We start from the raw sequence: 20,587 nt of genomic DNA on the forward strand, positions 1-20,587 counted from the left end.
CAAATTATACAGAACACATACGAAATTGGTAAACAATAGAGAACAATTCAGCAAAACATATTACTCATCATCGGCTTTAAAAAAAAGTGGATTGAGAACTCCAAACCTCCCTACCAAGCTCCAATGGGTACGTGAAGAATCTGTCCTATTGGCAATCGAAGGACCCGAGAGCATACAGAACACCACGGCGGCAAGAAGGTTTCAAGGAGCCAAAAGCCACGATTCCAAAAAGGAAATCGTGTTCGGAGCCAACGAATTCGTCGGCTTCAACGAACACAGAAGCCCTTTCGGAGTGAGAGAGACGGATGAGAGAGATTTAGAGAGAGATTCGGCGTCACGAAATCCGGTTTCATCGCGAAAACGCAAGGGCATAATGGTTTAATCGAGGGAGAAGACGAAACCATCGAATGGATTAAAGGATTTCCACGGAAAAACCCTAATCGACGGGACAAAATATTACGAACAGAAACCATAAAAAAATTGAGGGAGAAACCCTTTCGGAACGAGTGTATTAGAGGATGAAAGGAAGAAAACAAAAATCGACCGGACATTAGTAAAATGTACAGAAACCCTAGAAGACATGAGGTAGAAGACGAAACGGTTCGTGGTTTCCATGCGGGAAATGACAGAAACAAAGAAAAAGGAAAAGTATCGAGGACTTTGATGTTGAGAAGAAGATGAAATCGATTTCAACTCAAAATCGAAAACGGATTGCGCTGAAGGACGAAATGAAATCGGTTTGAGGATGAATTTTTTCGAGGAATTTGATGTTGAGAAGAAGATGAAATCGATTTCAATCTTGCAAATCGAAGACGGATTGCGCTGAAGGACGAAATGAAATCGGTTTGAGAATGAATCGAAGACGGATTGCGCTGAAGGAGGAAACCGGATTCACGAAAACGCGTTATCGGCGTTCGAAGGAAAATGAAATCGTGTTAAGGAAACCCTAACACTAGGGTTTCCTTAACTTTGGGCCCAAACGGGGGTTAGGGTTGGGCTAACCCAACCCCACAGCCCAAACCCTAACCCCAAACAGCCCCCAATTGAGCTGGTCTAATCGTAAAGAAAGAAGGAGAGAAAAAGAACTTCAAAATTTCAATGGAAATCTCAAAATTTCTAATTCCAAGAAATGGAGGGAAAATTATTTTCCCTCTATTGACATATCGAGCTTGTCGAAATTTCGATCGAAATTTTCCAGTATGGAGAGATCAAACTAATTTGACTTTTAATTGGTAATACATATTTTATCTCCTAAGCAAAATAATTTGAGTTTATTTGTATGATGACCCATTTTCAAACTTTTTTATGAGTAATGACCTACCTCCATGAATGTATGAAATCTATCACTATTATGTACATGGTAGAATGTACAACCACATTTTATAATATATGATCAACTATAACGCGGTATAAAATAATTTACAACAAACTAAGGAAAAAAAGAAAAGAGAGAAACGCAAAAAAATTACTCGTGTGAGAGATGATAGAGTATAGCCCTATTTATTTATTTTATTTTATTTCGAACTGTGAGGTGGATGGTGTGTTATGACGAGCAGTCATTAAGCATAAACAATTTGCGAAATGATCAATAAAATAAATGTTTTTTAAAAAGTCTAATTTTGACAACCAACATCAAGAGAATGCTATCGACTACAAATGGGCCCTTAGCTATTGAACACCAAAGATTTTGGGAAAGAGAAAATTTTGAATGCACTATAATCCCAAACAAACAAAGGAGCGCCACTCATCTCACGTCACAAATTTTTCTTTGTAAAATGGGTTTTAACGGCCTCAAACTGCCAACAGAAACCAAGGCGCTACAGAAAAGAAAAAGGTAAACAGATATGCTGAGCAGAACAAGCACAGCGGCTTCTCATTCACTCATTGTTGCTTCTTCAACAAATGCATCCAAATCCTTTTCCAATTTGAACCGCAACATCCCCAGATTCTTGGGTTTCAACCATTTTTCTCCTAATTTACCCGATTGTTCCTGTTCTGGGTATGTGAGTTTTGGATGGAATACTAGCTCCAACAGGAAGTTTAACAGGTCTAGAATGGAGGGATTTGCTGTTCGTGCTTCTGCTCAGCCACTTCAAAATGCTGATGAACTCATTGATTCAGTTGAGACCTTCATTTTCGATTGTGATGGTCAGTTCTCTTCTTCTCCCATTTCTCCGTTCAGTTTTCTTGCTTCCAAAATATAGAACTCGTTTGGTTGTGTGAATGATGGATCCTTGCTTTTCTGGTTCTTTTTCTTTTTTGGTTTTTATTCAAGTATTAATGTAGTCAGTTCAGTTTACCTAGTACATTAGCTTAAATTTTTGTATTCAACGGTGATTAGCCAACAAGGGAGCGGAAATGTTAAATTATTGATACAATTAAGTTTACCGTAACCTATCAGCTTAAGCTTTGAAGTTGATCCATGATTTATCTGTTTTAGTTTATGACGTTTAAATGGGAGAAATTGGAGTTTACTTGAGGGAAGAGGTCTTTGAGGATGATGATCTAGTTTGACAAGTTCATTTGGGGTAGATGATGTTTTTGAATAGCATAATTCATGTATACGAATAAAATATATACACAATCAGAAATTAGTAACCTTATATACAAGAGAAAAACTGAGATCTTCGCGTTGTCTTTCTTAAAAAAAAAATTTTACTCACTTTATTGTTGGGTTCCATGAGTAATTCTCCTACCATAGAACACATTACCTTTCTTATGAATACAACATCTTGTCTACAAGATCCCAAAAAACTCTTCCTTATCAAGTAAACCAAACTTCAACTAATTTTAAGAATTGTTGGGAAGTCTTATATTATATGGGAGAAAAGTGCCTAGAGAGCGTTAAGTTCCAATTTAGAGAGAGACGTGAGGTGGAGAGGACTTTTCCCACATGAATAAAACTTCGTGTAGTTCCAAAATAGTTAGCAATTTCACAGTGGTTGAAGGCACGATTGTAGAAGATTCATTTTATGATTACTCTTATGAATATGGTCCATTAGCTTGGAGAAAGGGTATGACTTGACCACCAAGTGGTCAATAAGATTGAGCTGTGAGGACATAGGTTAAACCATGGTAGCTGCCTATTTATTTAGGATTTAGTATTCTACAAAATTCCTTAATAACTAACTAAATGTAGTAGGGTGAGGCAATTGGGAAACTCATGACTGATTCAGCTCGTATGGAAGGCTGATCTGAGGAAGAAGTTGGAACAGAGCAGCTCATTCTCAATGCCATGTATTTGTATCAGTTTTGCAGACATCCTTTATAGAAATAAGTTTTTGTAAGGAGTGGCTATTAACGACATGTTTATTAAACTATTTTGTAAATACTTTAAAGGAATCTGCCCGCAGTTACAGTAGTTCCACTTCAATTGTTGTTTTCACATCACAAAAAGAATTAAAAATCTCAAATCTCCAATTGAATTTTTACTTAATGGAAGTTTGGATTTCCGTTAGTATTGTGTAATTAGGCCACTTTTCGTCAACTATTTTAACAATTTTGTATTTGGGGTGGGAAATATAGTAGATAAAATATTATCAGTTTAGAATGTTTCAAAATTTTCTCCAATTTTGGTTTTTCCAATGATATTTGTCTTCCTGTTGAGGGTGTAGTGGAAAGGAAAAAGATCCCCGCCCCCTTCTGTAGTCAATATGTTAAAGCATTCCAATGATTTTACTGCAGGGGTTATATGGAAAGGAGACAAGCTTATAGATGGAGTTCCAGAAACCCTTGATATGCTTCGATCAAAGGTATAGAACTTGATCTTCTAACCCATTCTTGGTGACTTACGGCCTTAAAAGCAGTGGTGATGGGGACAAATTAATAGAAAATTTTGTACATGAGTGAAAAGGATACACGAATCTGAAATTTTCTTTAGTTGATAGCTCATATTGCCTTTTCTCTTCTTCTTACTTTTATTATTATCTATTATCTTTTAAAATTTCAGGGAAAGCGATTAGTTTTTGTTACCAACAATTCAACGAAGTCCAGGAAGCAGTATGGCAAAAAGTTCGAAACACTTGGTCTTAATGTCACTGAGGTACAGTGACTTGAAGTTCTTGGATCGAATTCCATTTTCTTTTAATGAAAACAACAATTGAGAAAAAAAATGAAAAGGCATACAAAGAAAATCAAGCTCACGAGAAAACGAAGACTCCTGGCTCCAACTATGTAACAAAAAGTATATAGGATAGTTACAAAAGTCCTTCAAATCCAATCTTAAAAATTGTGTTGCTAACTAATTTCAAATATTTCAGGAAGAAATTTTTGCATCATCTTTTGCTGCCGCTGCATATTTGAAGTCCATTGATTTCCCAAAAGAGAAGAAGGTACTTGATTGCTCTGGATATCTGATATCTCTTATGATGTGCATAATCTTTTATTTATTACTAAAATATGATACCACGAAGAGGATAGAGATTTGAACCTATGGCTTTTAAGGAACATAGAAACATCTTTAACCTTTGAGATAAACCGATTTTTACATTATCTGATCTATTGCATTTATTGCAAAACTTCCTATTTCTCAAAGTTCCCAAGGTGATTGTGATTTTTCTAGTAAAATTTCCATGGCAATGATAATTTTTAGCCTGAACTTGAGACTTTGTGATTTCAGATATATGTGATTGGTGAGGAAGGCATTTTGAAAGAACTTGAACTCGCTGGATATCAGTACCTTGGTGGACCGGTATTTATGATGAAATTTATTGATCTTTTTGAGCTATGAAATATCCTGTCACCTCTATGCGACCAGTTCTTATCTTGCAAGTCTGTGAAGTATAATGTGACTTTGATAAATAAATGCATATGTCAAATGTTTTTAGCAGTGATTACTGAGCCTGATCCTTAATTGTTACAGACATTGCAATATTTCATTGGCATAGTTTAAAGAACTAGGTTCATTGACATTTATTTTTTACAAAAAACAATTTCATTAATTCATGAAGTTTACACATAATATTAATAACAATAATAATAATAATAATAATAATAATAGAGTCAGAAAAAGAAGGCCTCAAATCAAAAGAGTTACAAAAGACATCTCCAATTGGACCAAAGAGAAAAACAGAGAGTTCATAAGTTTTTTTATGTGCCCAATTACGTGGAGAGGGAATGGAGAGAAAACAAAATCTTTCAGGTTATTAGTATTTTGAGTTCCTACAGCTATTATGTATTTCTCCTATGTTCTTTCAATGTCATGCACTCATTTTCTCTTATTTATTTCCATGAATAAATAAAATCTTACAGTACATAATACAGTGTTTCTCATTTTCCTGATGGTAGTCTATTAAACTGTAACTTAAAAGGATATTGAAATGATCTGACTACACTAATGAATTCGGTAAATTGTGATCTTTGATTAATAGTGAAAGGACTTCATGAGGCTTATAAAGAGTTATGCAGCCACGTTCATTCATGGTTTCATAAATAAGTCCCGCTGTTCATATAGACACCCCTCATATGTCTGTGTGCACGTGGGGGCATATGGAAATGGAAAAATCATTCTTCCTCTATTTTTAGTCTCTTAGTACATGTTGATTGGCTAGAATGATAAGCAATGCTTCTTATATCACATAAACTCAAAGTTTACTATCATTCGTCAAGATGAATGGATGTGAAGTTATAGAATAAATATTTCATCTTCTTACAGGAGGATGGTGGTAAGAAAATAGAACTAAAGCCGGGATTTCTGATGGAGCACGATGAGGATGTACATTTCTAATCTTTCTTGCTTTATATACTAGTTTCTTGCATAGATTTAATTTCCTTTAGATGATCTCAAATAGGAATGAAGATGTAGCCTTTCTTTGTTTCTATAAAAAGAAAAGAGAAAAAGAAAGGTGTAACTCTATCGACTACTATCACTTATCAGAAATATTTTGAAGTTTTATTGTGTGCTGAAGAGCTCTAAGTAGAACTTCACTAAGTGAAAACAATTTTAAGCTATTTAGGAGGTCTTTGAGAGACTCTAAACTCTACCTGCCCTAGTCTTGATAGCCAAAAAGTCATCGCCCCTACCCTGCCAATTACCTATTGATATCCTGTGCAATGCTCTTCTTAGTCTCCTTTCTTATTCCTTTCTGGTGCAAACCAAATAGCTAAAATAGATTGAAAGATAGAAAGCTACAGTGACTAGTAATTTGAAACACTTTGACGTTCTCTCTTGAAATCCCTCAAGCCTAAACCACTATAAAAAATGTTTACCTTTTTCTCCTCTCATTCACTACCAAATCCTTATGAACAAATTGATTAACTAATTACTAATATACGCTTATTAGGCTAATGATATTCCTAACTATTCAATTGCCGTTCCTATCACTTTCATACATTAATCTTATTCAGGGCTTACTATACTCAATCAAGAATCTCTTCCTCATTTTTGCTCCGTACTTGAGGAATTTTATTTAAAAAGTTACTGTTTTCCATGAAGGTGGGAGCTGTTGTGGTTGGATTTGATCGATACTTTAACTACTACAAAGTGCAGTAAGTCCTATCTCTAGTAAACATTACATTGACTTGGTTCTCTAGTTGTATGATCACAAAATTCTCAAAACAATTATTTTGTTTATTTCGTTCTTTTTTAAAAGGTCATGTGGTGAAATTTTTTCCTTTAAAGAAGTAGTCTATTTCTTTTGCAATGCTATAGATTTTTTAACTATGCAACGTTAGCGGGAATTCGAACCTCAACCTCATTGAAAAGACTCTCATTTAACTGTTGAGTTACGATATTGGTTATCCTAAGAGACTTTTCGTAAATGGTTCTTTTTTTTTTGGCAATGAAGGTATGGAACACTCTGCATACGAGAAAATCCTGGCTGCCTCTTCATTGCAACTAATCGTGATGCTGTCACTCATCTGACAGATGCGCAAGAGTGGGCAGGTTCAGTTATCTCCCACTTTCTCTGTTTTCTAGTACTTGTTTTAGGGAGTAGTACTTATAATTAATAATATTAGGTTAGGTTTTGTTGGGTATACAATAATGTCCCACATTAGTCAGATAAGGAGTATATAAACAGCAACTATCTCCAATAACATGGAGACCTTTTCTAGTGGTTTTAAAAACAAGATCATGAAGGCAGGCTTATGTCCAAAGGGAACAATATCATACGAAGGTAGAGATAGGTGTTCAATTTGTTTCCTTGTATAAACTGCAAAGAACATGGTGTACATTGATTTGCCAGAATGAAGATAATGAGTTTCATTTTGTTGAAGTAGATCTTTGTTTCTGAAGCTGAAAATAGAAAGTTCTAAGAAAGTAGAAGTTTTTTTTTTTTTTTTTAAATTGTTTTTCCTTGTTTCTATAGTTTTTAAGAACTTGTGTAAATAGAGGATGCTCTTTAGCCCTTTTTTGTGTGTCCATAAATCAGGTGGTGGTTCAATGGTTGGTGCTCTTTGTGGATCGACCCAACGTGAGCCATTAGTTGTTGGGAAGCCCTCAACTTTCATGATGGACTACTTAGCAAACAAGTAATGTTTATATGTTGCTGCTCTGTTCAAAATTATACAATGTTCAACATAAAAGGTCTCTTAATTGTCTAATGATATACGACAGAGCATCTGGTTATTTTATGTACCTCTCTTAGGATGTGATTGGGATTAAGGAATGTCTTAAGAAGTGCTTTTATCCCTGCATTTCTATATGGTTGGTTTAGTGTTCTATAAGGACCAATAGAAGTAGTAAAGAGCTTTAGAGGGAATGGGTTCTAGTCATGGTGGGCAACTATTTATGATTTTAGATCTCAAAGAGTTTTCTTGAATTTTCTTGGAAACTAAATATAATAGGATAGTTCGTTGTCTTGTAAAAGTAGTAAAGGTTTGTGCAAGTTGATCTATACATTCACGCAGATTACAAAAAGGAAAAAAAATATCATATAGTTCTATGTAAGAACTTGATGGAGGATAGGTTTGTGCAAGTTGATCCTAGACACTCACTGGTAATGTAAGAAGAAAAAAATATATATTTCTATTAGCAACTTGTACTCATATATGACCATATTAAAATGAGTTATTGACACAATTAATATACTATGGATGCACTAATGTGTGAGAGAATGCTTTTATCACATACCAAGAGTTGTGGAATAGTTGGTCACTGGCAACAAGTTGCTGTATTATTCCAAATTCATATCGGCCTTGCAAATTAGAATTTATTTGAGCCTGACACAATTTTAGTAGACATGATTATACTAGTTTTTAAAAGATTACTATTACCTACAAAATGTGTCTCATGGAAATTTTTATCTATGAAGAAGTCTGTTGACTGTAGTTCAAGGTTGATGTCAAGTCTCGTATCAAACATGTGTGTAACAAGGAATGCTAGAAAGGAGGAAAATACGGCTAATTTGGGCTAGTCTAGGTGAGAACATGGTTACTAGTTAGTAAGAATTTTTGGGGCGAATCAACAGTTAGGAGTAAGATAGACCTGTCATAGGATGATTTTGGAATGTTTCTTCAGAGTGAATGAAGCTCTCGAACTTGCCTTGTCTATATTGTTAACTAACGAAGTATTGTATCACTTCGAGCTCTACCTTTGATTGTTGGTCATTCTTTGTTTTCTTAACCCTTATAAACAAATAATGTAATTTTCATGGCAATGATAGGTTTGGGATTCAGAAGTCACAAATATGCATGGTTGGAGATAGATTAGATACCGATATTCTGTTTGGACAGAATGGTGGGTGCAAGACTCTTCTTGTTTTATCAGGTAATAATAAATTTTCGGTTAAGTCTTTGAAATTCAGCATCTATTCTACTTTAGTCCCTACTTCTTTTAACATTCTTCATATTTAATCTCTAAGTTTTGTCGCCACAAAAACTAATTAATGTCACACACATCTACATACAAACTATTTTGAGTTGGATTGTCAATAGAAAATAATACATACATATATTTTTTACATAAAATTTAGAAACTAAAATATAACATTGTGACTGAATGTAGAGAGACTAGTACAAAAGATTAGATTAGATTGCTTAATTGAGAGGCCAAAGTAGGTTTTCAAGTTTTTTTAGCCAATTTTTTTAGCTAATAAAGTGTGATTTATTGAGATTTGTTTAATAGGTGTTACAAGCTTGTCAACACTTCAAAGTCCCAACAACTCCATTCAACCAGATTTCTACACCAACAAGATTTCAGATTTCCTCTCGCTCAAAGCTGCCACTGTATGAGATGACCCATCATGTACAAGGCTATTTGTTTTCTCTTCTCAATTCTTGTAATGCAACCATATTATCACTTTCACAAGTATTTGAATACAGAATTATATGTGAAAATTGGGTATGGATTTGTACTTGACTTTTAAAAATTGAACATGGAAAAAGAAAAAAAAGAAGCAAATATTTTTATTTGAGATTTCCTCTCTCTCGAAGCTCAAGTGTGATTAAATGCTTTTTTAACGTGGAAGTAATAGAAAAGAGTGTTTAAAGAGAAGTAAAGACGTGTCTAACACAACTCCAAGTGTTCTCCTAAAACAGATCCCAAGTCAATTTCTAAATTGTTTGAAAGCAGAGTCTTTCGTTTGGAGGAGAACAGTTAATTCTCATAACATTCTTGCTTTAGATGCCATCTTAAAAATTTGTTCAAGGTATAACATTGATGTATCCATAATATGTATTAAAAATATGTGCCAAGTATAACATTAATGGATCTAAAGCATATTGAATGAGTGTTTATTTAGACTCATTCAATATGCAATTTTAAAAAGGACTTTATATGTATAGTCTAAATAAATATATTAGATTACATTATTGTCATAATTCTATTGTTTTTTTACATAAATAGCTTAATGAACTATTATTTTACACAAAATCTAAATCTATTTACTTTTTCAGCCCTACTTACCATTTTCTCTCCTAATAATAATAACGACAAACATATTAGTAAAGTTCTTTTATGGTTATGAACTTTCCAAATTCAATTTTCTTAAGAGAAAAAACCTACACAAATAATACAATTTTTCTAAAAAATACGAATATTGTTGTGAATCAACAAGAAACTACGAAAGTATATTTGATATATACAACCCTATGCATTTGATTTTTCTAAAAGAAAATATGGTATAATCGATAAGTAACATAACAAGATGAATGGTAAAATGTTCTTTTTTTTTTCTGTTTTTTCTTTACAAATTAAGAGTTTCTTTTTGCTTATTTTTCTAATATTTATAATTTCTTATTTTAAGGTTTTTTTAGACATTTTTAAATATAGTGTAATAAATCAAAATATTTACAAATTATAGCAAATTTTCAGATCCTATTAGTTATAGACACCATAGGCTTCTATTAATATATTTAATAGACATTGATAGACTAACGCGAGACAGAATTAGAAAGGAAGTGGGCGGTAGTGGTCCGTCACGAGAAAGGAAAGGAAAGGAAGGAAAAGGAGAAAATTTTTTGGCTACCCTGGAAGTAGTAAATGAGGAAGAGTTTGGCTTTCCGATAGGATAAGATTTGCATCTCGAGAGAATGTCTAATCTAGAGTTAACCGTCAAGCTTACGTGTCAAGTTTTGATTTGGTTGCATGGTGCAGCAAAACGATAAGGCGACAAGTGTAAAGTGATAATTCGAAACCGGCGAACAAATAAAGTAACCAGTCTAAAGGATTAGTATAAATAGGAGTGAAGACCTAGGAGAAGTGATGTTATTTTAGAAGTTTCATTAAGAGAGTGTAAGGAGTTGAGTTGCTGCTGAGAGAGTTCTAGGCGAGGAGAGGTGTTCGAGGAAGAAAAGGGACCAGAAGCTTGCATGAGTGACCTTAAACTAAATACTCCTGTGTAGGTGTCTTTTTTACTTTTGCTTGGGTGAATAAGCTAAATGATTTGTAGTGTTTTCTAAATATATTCCTTCTGGGTTCGAGCTATGCATAACACGTTCTGTATCTCTCTATATTATTGTTATTATTCTTGAATGATTTAAAAGGGAAAATTATTGCTTTCTTTGTTTTGATTGTGATGAATCCGTGCAAACCATTAACATTATTCCTATCAAGTGAGCAGTGCTTATGCGGTGTGCGCATAATGTGAATGGTGTCATGTGGACGGTCGATGCAACAAGAAATAAATGAAAAGAAAAGAAAGAAAACAGAAGGTGGCGGCAACCTTGCCGCCACTCTAAAAGGAAAAAAAGAATATATATATATATATATATATATATATATATTAATAATAAAAAAAATATAATAATAATACAAAATTTTTAGCTTATAACTTTTTCTTAAATTCTATTTTTTAGAAAGAAGAAAAAGGTTAAAAAACTTTTGTTTTGGCATGACGATGAAAAAGTAGTAAAAAAAAAAAAAGAATTGTTCCTTATGTAATTTTTCTTTCTCTTTACGTTTAAAAAAGAGAAGAACAGACATAAGGACCCAATCTCGAAGGAAATTGCTTGTTGTATGAGGTGCAGATCCTTGGGAATAAATCCCTACCTAATGCAACCTCCAACTAAGTTTTTCCTCTATGAGATTAGATTTAGGGTTAAAAAAAAAAAGACAAGTAAATAAATAAAAATGAAGATAACGCATAAAAAAATAAACCAAAAAGAAGTATAACCCACATTTTGTAGAGAAATATGTATCTTAAAAAAAAAATTCTGCAGAGATTCTCTAAGCAATCAAAAATATTGTTTTATCTCGTAGAGATTCTTTCTAATACATTTTTTTTCTCCTGGAGAATTTCTCAAATAATTTCTTCTCCCCTCTTTCCAAATGACAAAAGATCTCTATTTATAGACCTCGGGGTATGCTACAAATTAGGAAAAATAAGTATAAAATCAAATTAGGTTATTTTATTGAATTTCTTTTTTCTAAAATAGTAAAAATATGATATTGAAAGATTTTGTATAAAATAAAATACTTTGTGTTTTTCTTAAAATGATAAAAATAAATTAAAAGAATTTTGTATGAAATATGTTATTTTACTTTTTTCCTAAAATGATAAATCAAATGTGATATTAATAAAATACTTTGTTTTTTCCTAAAATGATAAATAAGAAAATATTTTGTATTTATCTTTTTCTTAAAATGGTAAGTCAAAAATGATTTGAATTTTTTTAAAATAATAGATATTCTCATTAATGGCTCTATTTTCTATTTTAATAAAAAGATTAAAAAAACATAATATTTTAAATTACAAAATATTTTATCCCCTTTTTTCTTTTTCTTTTTTTTAAATGAAATCTTAGCCAAAATTACGATTACTATATATTTTAAAGAATAAAAATCAATGTAGGATGAAATTAGGTGGCTACAGTTAGCACGTCGTGTAAAACTATAGAGTAACTTTATCTTTCCTCTTTAACTAGGCTACGACGCTTGAGATCCGTCTTTCATTTGGCTTCAACGCTTAACAACTTGTGAAAGGGAAAACTTAAAACATAAGTCAATCAGACTTAGCGAGTGACAGATTTGAAAAACCTTTCTAGATTGAAAACATAGTAGGATAAGTAATAATACGATCAAACCGTAATATATAAATTTCATCGCGTCAGTCCACAGTAATCAATCATCAATACAACGAACGTCACAAGCACCACGTGCTCAAATCCTTTCATAATTCATGATCATCACTGAGATCTAGGATTCTCCCTCTCCCGACCTAGTGATTCACTCGTGACCCAAGTCACATGAGCTACCCAAGGATTCCATCAGTGTCTTGGCACATTCACTATTCCCCAAACCATGGATTCTCCCCTACTAAGACTTGGGATTCACATTCTGAAGGGATAAAAAGCCCTTTACAACATAAGAATTACAAAACCTTAACCCAATTTTAATTGGAACCTAAAAATACTAATACATTGGAAAAATAATTACAAAATTAATTTCTATGACTAAGCATGCTTTCAAGAAAATAGAAAAGAAGAACTTACGCTCGTTGATGACTCTGAATCTACCAAACACAAATTTAAGGCACCACCACTTGGAAACCTTTCTATTCAGATGGTTTGTGGGAACCAAATTGAATTGAGAGAATTTTTTCAAAGAGAAATTTTTTTTAGAGAGAATGCGACGTACCTGCAAAATCACACAACTTCTTTTTGTTTTGTTACACAAAAAATTCCCTCTTATTCAGACGGAAGAAGTGGGAAGTTGAGAGAATAAATGGGAACATGGAAAAACCACCCACGTTCCCTATTAATTTAATAAATAAATATTACATTAGTATATATTAAAATATTTAATTAATTTAAAAATTATTAAATCATATTTAATTAATATTTCATTTAATCATATTTAAATGAATATCTCTCGCATAACCTATAGTTTTAATTTAATTAATTTAATTAAATCAAATTAAATTAAACTATTAATTAATTCTCTAATTAATTAATTTCTAAAATAAATATCTTATATTTAATTTAATCCAAATTTTGAATCATATTTAAATATAAATTTCTCTCACAGCCTATTGTTTTAATAGGTATCACATACACATTAAATTTTAACCTATAGTTTTAATATGAATCTAATTCACATTAAACTAATATTTGAACTCATTCAAATATTTTATTTTCTCGTAATTTAATTTTGAATCATATCCAAAATTAAATTTATATAATAAAGTCTAATTAAAATATAAACTTTATATTATAATGTATTAATACACATTATATTAATTCCCAAAGTAAGTTTGAACATTTCAAATTACAACCAATATAAATAAATCTCATTACTCTTTATGAGCTAGGAAGGGGACCTAATGAACTTACAGATCAGAAGCTACAACGATATGAAATTAATTGGCTAAACTCATTAACCACATTAATCAATATTCGTTAACTGCGTGTACACTCCACTAAAAACTTACAGCTGAACTCTTCTCACTACATATATATTTTTGTGTCCACGGATATAGACCAATACCAGTAAGTTAGTCCTTCACAAATGTTCGTAACACCAGCTAGGTCAAATTACCGTTTTACCCCTCGATTATTTCTAGTCCTTAAATATCAGTGCTCCTTTAATGAACAACTTGTTTATGGTCCAACCACTAAACAGAAACCCCTCTTGTGCCATAGAGAGGGTAGGGCCCTTTGTTCAAGTCCCGGAGACACCATTTAAGGGAATACTTATCTACTTACCTTAAAGTTGAGAAGAAGTGAATTCCATCTTGTGTGATTATGGTCACTCTCACCCGTACAAATCAAAGGACAATCCCTCGCAAATAGGAGTTCATAATACACTCAGGATTAAGACTAAGTTACCTAGGTCATCCTAATGAAATAGACACTCAACTAGTTAATGGAGTTACATCTAGTGATTACTATTTCGTGGTCCGGTCTTATGCAAACTCATTGCATAGGATACCCTCACTCGCATGTCGCATACATGAACGCATTGGATCAATGCATTTGTATTGAATACAAAGTGAGTCGTATCCATAGTGTTACCAAGATAAGGTACCCAACCTTAACCCTATACTATATACCCTTTAAGCTGATTCTTTAACATTGATCCCCATATGTCTCTACATACTGTTCAATACTCATCAAACAGCTTAGAATGTTAGTTTATTGGATTTAGGTTATTAAGACAAAACTAATAATATAATCAATAACACTTATTGAAATTATAATAATAAAACACTTTATTAATAATGATCAATGGATTATATTTACTATCTACAAGTTTTACGGCATAAAACCCAACACAAAGCATATTTGTCCAAAGCTTTTCTACACTCATGAATCTTGAAGAAAATGGTGTCATCACAGTACAAGTTTGTTCAAAGGATAACCTGACAGACTTATTTACAAAATTATTGTCTACCAAAATCTTTAAAAATTAGCGCACAACATTGGAATGCAACAACTCAAAGATCTAAAGTGATGCTTCAGAGTAAACTGTATTTTTGTAAGTGTATAAATTATATGTAATGTATATATACTTTTTTTCTTCATGGGGATAGTAGGGTTTTGACGAGACATATTTCATATATGTAATGAGCATCTAAGGGAGAGTATTGTAAATATTATTAAATAGATGTCTATTATGCTTCATATGTCACTCCTTCCACATCCCATCTATTATGTCCTGTGTATCACTCCCTTTCTCCATCATCTACATTGCTATGTGTCGCTCCATTTCGTCACCATCTATATTGACATATGTTTTGAAGATACTAACCCTTAACCCTTAGTGACCATGCAATCCATCTCATGCTTGTCGAATTGTCTATAATTAGTGAATTTTTTGTGAATTTTCTTGAGAATTTTTTAATTTCTTGTTTTCCTAATTTCTTATTTATTTTACTTTATTTATTTTAATATATATTTTCTTGATTTTCATATTCCTATGGTCCCTCATCTTTACAGGATTAGTAGTATGTTTCATTGATTAATTATTGCAAGATTAAGTAAACAATTAAAAAAAATTATATTATTAACAAAAAGAAAAGTGCAAGAATGAAATTGATGATGTTTTGGTGTACTTGTCATTCTATTCGGGAATCTTGTTCAAAAGGTAGTTCAAAAGAAGAAGAAGAAAGAATTAGTTAATATATATATATATAGGGTTGAAATGGAAAGTGTTATAAAATAGACTTTTAAATGAATGACCATTAATATTATGGGTCTTTTCAAAAGTATAAAAAAGCAGCAAAATATTTACACTCTATAGAACAATTCCAAAAATGGAAAAAGCTCAAAGGTCCACCATGTAAAATACCAAAAATGCCCCGTCAACCACGCCGTCAATAAAGCACACGTAATATATTTGCGATAAGATTTGGTTTTTGTTTGATATGCGATCGTTTAGATATGGCTACAATTTATACGCGATCGTTTAGATATGGTTCGACATATACGCAATCGTTTAGATTATTGGAAATGACTTATTGGGCTTGGCCCAAATAGCAAAGCTATTAATCCTTGTCCCACATTGATAAATCTTGAAGTGGGATGAAGACATATAATCTTCTATCTTTAAGAGGACTACAAACTGAGTAACTGGTGATAGTATAACCCTGTCCCACACGCGCCGCTGCCGTTGTTTGTCTAGGCTCGAGCAACCGCGCTTGCGCGAAAAATAGGAATATAATTTTATTTCTATTTTTTTATTTTTTGCTTTGGCATGGCAGCTAGGACACGTGTAACCTATTTACACAGTCAAGGCCTCCGATGTACGTGGCACACGTTCGCGCAATTCAACGTTCGTCGTCCGATGTTCACTCTTTACGATCTTCGCTCGCGTCCTCTTTTTCCCGATAATCGTTCTCCTCCACGCACTGCCTCCTTCGCCCCTCTATAAATTGGAGAGAACTCATTCCATCATTCACACAGAGAAACGTATTCGCTTCAACCTCCTCCTCTCTTCCTCTTCTCTCGTTTTCACCTTGCGTTCTGAGCATTTACATAAGCCCTACAGAGAAGCTGTGTTAACCTTGGGGAGCAACCGACATAAAGATTAGCACCACGGTTAGCCGAAATTGCTTTCAGGGCAGTGGTTCGTCACGACACAGCAATTAATTTGATCGACCTTATCTTTTAACAATCTGAAAGCAACTATGTCGATCAAGACCTCCAACAAAATCCTACCTGACTTGTCTAAACTTGAGCCACTTGATGGAACAAACTATCGCCGTTGGTCCAAAAAGTTGTTAATCTTCTTTGAGCAACTAGAATTTGATTATGTCTTAACTACAGATCTGTCGTCCTCTGATCCCTCAGCTACCACTTCAACATCTTCTAATCCAGAATCATCTACGGGGCCTTCTACTACTGTCGCTGTCACCGATCAAGTAAAGAAGGACTAAGTGATCGATCTTGAAAAATATGCAAAGGATAACAAGATCGTTCGTGGACACCTGTTAAACCATATATCAGACCCGATGTTCGATCTGTTCGTAATCTAAAAATCTGTCAAGGACATCTGGAGCACCCTAGAATCACGGTATGGAGATGATGCTGGACGAAAGAAATATGTGGTTGGAAAATGGCTGCAATTCCGAATGACTGACGACAAGCCAGTCGTGGAACAAATACATGAGTACGAGAACCTGGTGGCGAATGTCTTGTCTGAAGGCATGAAGATGTGTAAAATACTTCAAGCAAATGTCCTGTTGGAAAAGTTTCCTCTATCATGGAATGACTATCGTAATCATCTCAAGCACAAGAAGAAGGATTTGAAGCTTCAGGAACTCATCAGTCACATGCGCACGGAAGAAACCAACAGACTGAAAGATAAGTTAGCCTCCCAAAATTTAAATTCAATTAATGCTAACCTAGTCGAATCATCTATTGTAAACAGAGACAAAACCAAGCAGGAAAAATGGCATAAAGGGAAAAACTCAGAGAAGAGACAGTTCAAGACTCCTAGGGGACAAATTAAGAAGAAAAAGTTGGTTTGTTACGTGTGCGGAAAGGAAGGACACAAATCATACCAATGTAACTAGAGGAAAGGGAGACCAAGTCAGAAACCAACACCTCAAGCCAATCTAGCAGAACAAGACAGTGAGATCATAGCAGCCATAGTAGAGGCCAATCTGATAGAAAATAAGACGGACTGGATTCTCGATACTGGAGCCTCGAGATACTTCTGCACCAATCGTGAACTTCTCCATGACTACGAAGACACTATCGATGGAGAATGCGTGCCCATGAAAAACTTAGCCACTGTAGGAGTAATCGGGAAAGGGAATGTTATTTTAAAGTGAACTTCTGGCAAAACTTTATCTTTAAGTAATGTTCTATATGTCCCTTTCCTACGTAGGAACCTAGTGTCTAGAAGTTTGTTGAATCGGGCCGGGCTTAAAATTGTACTGGAAGGTGACAAAGTTGTCCTCACCAAAAATGATGATTTTATCGTAAGGGGTATTTGTCTAATGATCTGTTTGTGCTAAACACAATTTCCATAAATGCAAATGCTTCTAGTTCTGCCTACGTGATTGAATCTGCTAACTTATGGCATGGTAGACTAGAACATGTGAACTTTGCATTAATTAGGAAACTTAAAGACTTGAGACTTATTAATACTTCTGAGTCGCATGAAACTGGTAAATGCCCCATTTGTGTAGAAAGTAAATTCTATAACAAACCTTTCAAACCAGTTGAATCTAGAACTACTGATCTGTTAGAATTAATTCACTCGGATCTAGCCGATTTTAGAACCACTACTAGTAGAGGTGGTAAAAACTACTATGTATCATTTGTTGATGATTACTCTAATTTACTAAGATATACCTGATAAAAACAAAAAATGAAGCTGGTAGTATGTTTTTAAAATTCAAGGCAGAATCTGAGAATCAGTTAGGAAAAAAGATAAAAAAATATTAAATCAGATAGAGGTGGTGAGTATTCTGATAAAACTCTTAAAGAATTTTGTGAGTCAAATGGTATCATCCATGAATTTACTGTTCCTTACTCACCACAACAAAATGGCATAGCAGAACGAAAAAAACAGAACTCTTAAAGAAATGATGAATGTCATGTTATTAAGCTCTGGCCTATCTGATAATATGTGGGGGGAAGCCGTGTTGTCTGCGTGTTTTGTTCTTAACAGGATTCCCCACAAAAGGCTAGACAAAACTCCCTACGAACTCTGGAAAGGATATGCACCAAATCTTTCCTACTTGAAGGTCTGGGGATGCTTGGCTAAGGTACCATTTCCTGCATTGAAGAAATCTACGGTAGGATCTAAAACTTTTGACTGCATTTTTATCGGGTATGCTCAAAATAGTGATGCATATAGGTTTATGTGTTTAAATGATGAAACAATAAACGAATCTAGAGATGCATAATACTTTGAGCATGTATTTCCGTTAAAGCAATCATTATATGCTCCTAGCCTATCTAAAAGAATGCATGATCCTGAAAACACCTCAATCGTTAGTGAAACACCTGTTTCTAAAACTGTTAATACTTCAAACCTAAGATGTGAATTAGAACTTAGGAGAAGTAAAAGACAGAGAACTGAGAAAAGTTTCGGTCTAGATTTCCTAAGCACTTTCATAGTGGAAAGGCGTGATGAAATTGACTGTAACTTCACAAACTTGTACTTAATAGATGAGGATCCTAAAACTTACCAAGAAGCGTTGAACTCTGTAGAGTCAAGTATGTGGAAAGAGGCCATTAAAAGCGAACTGGATTCACTGGTCATGAATCATACATGGGACCTAGTGGACCTTCCTATGGGAAACAAACCGATTAGATGTATGTGGATCTTCAAAAGAAAAACAAAACCAAATGGATCAATAGAAAGATACAAGGCTAGATTAGTGGTAGTAGGGTATACCCAGAAACAAGGCATTGATTATTTTGACACATATTCCCATGTAACTAAGATAACCACAATTAGGGCTTTGATTGCATTAGCCGCAATACGTAACCTTCTTATTCACCAAATGGATGTAAAAACAACTTTTTTAAATGGTGACCTAGAAAAAGAAATTTATATGACACAACCAGAAGACTTTTAAATCTCTGGTTAAGAAAACAAAGTGTGTAAACTGAGAAAATCCCTATACGGTCTCAAGCAAGCTCCCAAGCAGTGGTATGAAAAATTTAATAATACGTTGATAACCAATGGGTTTAAAATAAATTCCTCTGACACGTGTGTTTATTCAAAGGTGTTTGGAGCTGATTGCATATTAATATGTCTATATGTTGATGACATGTTAATCTTTGGAAAAAACATGGAGTTAATAACTGAACTAAGTTATTTCTCTCGTCACACTTTGAAATGAAAGACCTAGGAGAAGCAGACGTAATCCTAGGTGTTAAAATTAGGACAAACAAAACTAGTTTGTCTTTATGTCAATCTCACTACGTGAAGAAAATACTAAAGAAGTTTGATTCCTTTGATGTTTCTCCTGTGAGAACTCCCTTTGACGCTAGTAAACATCTTAAGAAGAATAAAGGAGATAGTGTGTCTCAACCTGAATATGCAAAGATCATAGGTAGTGTGATGTATTTAATGAATTACACTAGACCAAATATTGCATATGCTGTCAGTAGATTAAGTAGATATACACATAATCCTGATAGATACCACTGGGATGTCTTACGCCATCTATTGAGATATCTTAAAGGGACGATAGATTACTGTTTACACTTCAACAAATTTCCTGCCGTATTAGAAGGATATTGTGATGGTAACTGGGTCACAGATAATGATGAGGTTAACTCTACTAGTGGGTATGTATTTTTGCTCGAAGGTGGAGCAATATCTTGGAAGTATGCAAAACAGACTTGTATAGCCAGATCCACGATGGAATTCGAGTTTATAGCATTAGAGTTGGCAGGATAAGAGGCTGAGTGGATCAAAAACCTACTAGGAGATGTACCATTGTGGCAGACATCTGTACCTGTGTCCATACAGTGTGATTCGCAAGCTGCGATATGTACTGCCAAGAACAGTGTTTATAATGGTAAGAGTAGACACATACGTCTTAGGCATGCAGTAGTAAAACAATTGCTAAAGGAAGGAACCATCTTCTTGGAATTTGTTCGATCTGAGAAGAACTTGGATGATCCTTTAACCAAAGGACTAACAAGGAAAATGGTCCTAGATTCCTCTGTGAACATGGGTCTAAGCCCTTCGGAGATCCATAGCACTTGATAAATGGGTGGTCTATTGCGATAGACTTGA

At 33.8% G+C, this 20,587-nt stretch overlaps 1 protein-coding gene across 1 annotated transcript; it reads left to right on the plus strand.

The window, feature by feature from the left end:
* The first annotated feature begins 1,751 nt into the window (after positions 1-1,751).
* LOC103487218 (phosphoglycolate phosphatase 1A, chloroplastic-like) lies at positions 1,752-9,353 on the plus strand. Its single transcript, XM_008445462.3, has 11 exons — positions 1,752-2,148; positions 3,685-3,752; positions 3,950-4,042; positions 4,260-4,331; positions 4,619-4,690; positions 5,654-5,713; positions 6,434-6,486; positions 6,786-6,883; positions 7,371-7,470; positions 8,604-8,707; positions 9,065-9,353. The coding sequence occupies exons 1-11, from the start codon at positions 1,845-1,847 to the stop codon at positions 9,169-9,171; spliced, it is 1,131 nt and encodes a 376-aa protein (XP_008443684.2). The 5' UTR covers positions 1,752-1,844; the 3' UTR covers positions 9,172-9,353.
* Positions 9,354-20,587: the final 11,234 nt, after the last annotated feature.

Source organism: Cucumis melo, chromosome 2 (genome assembly GCF_025177605.1).
Source record: "Cucumis melo cultivar AY chromosome 2, USDA_Cmelo_AY_1.0, whole genome shotgun sequence".
NCBI classification, from domain to species: domain Eukaryota; kingdom Viridiplantae; phylum Streptophyta; class Magnoliopsida; order Cucurbitales; family Cucurbitaceae; genus Cucumis; species Cucumis melo.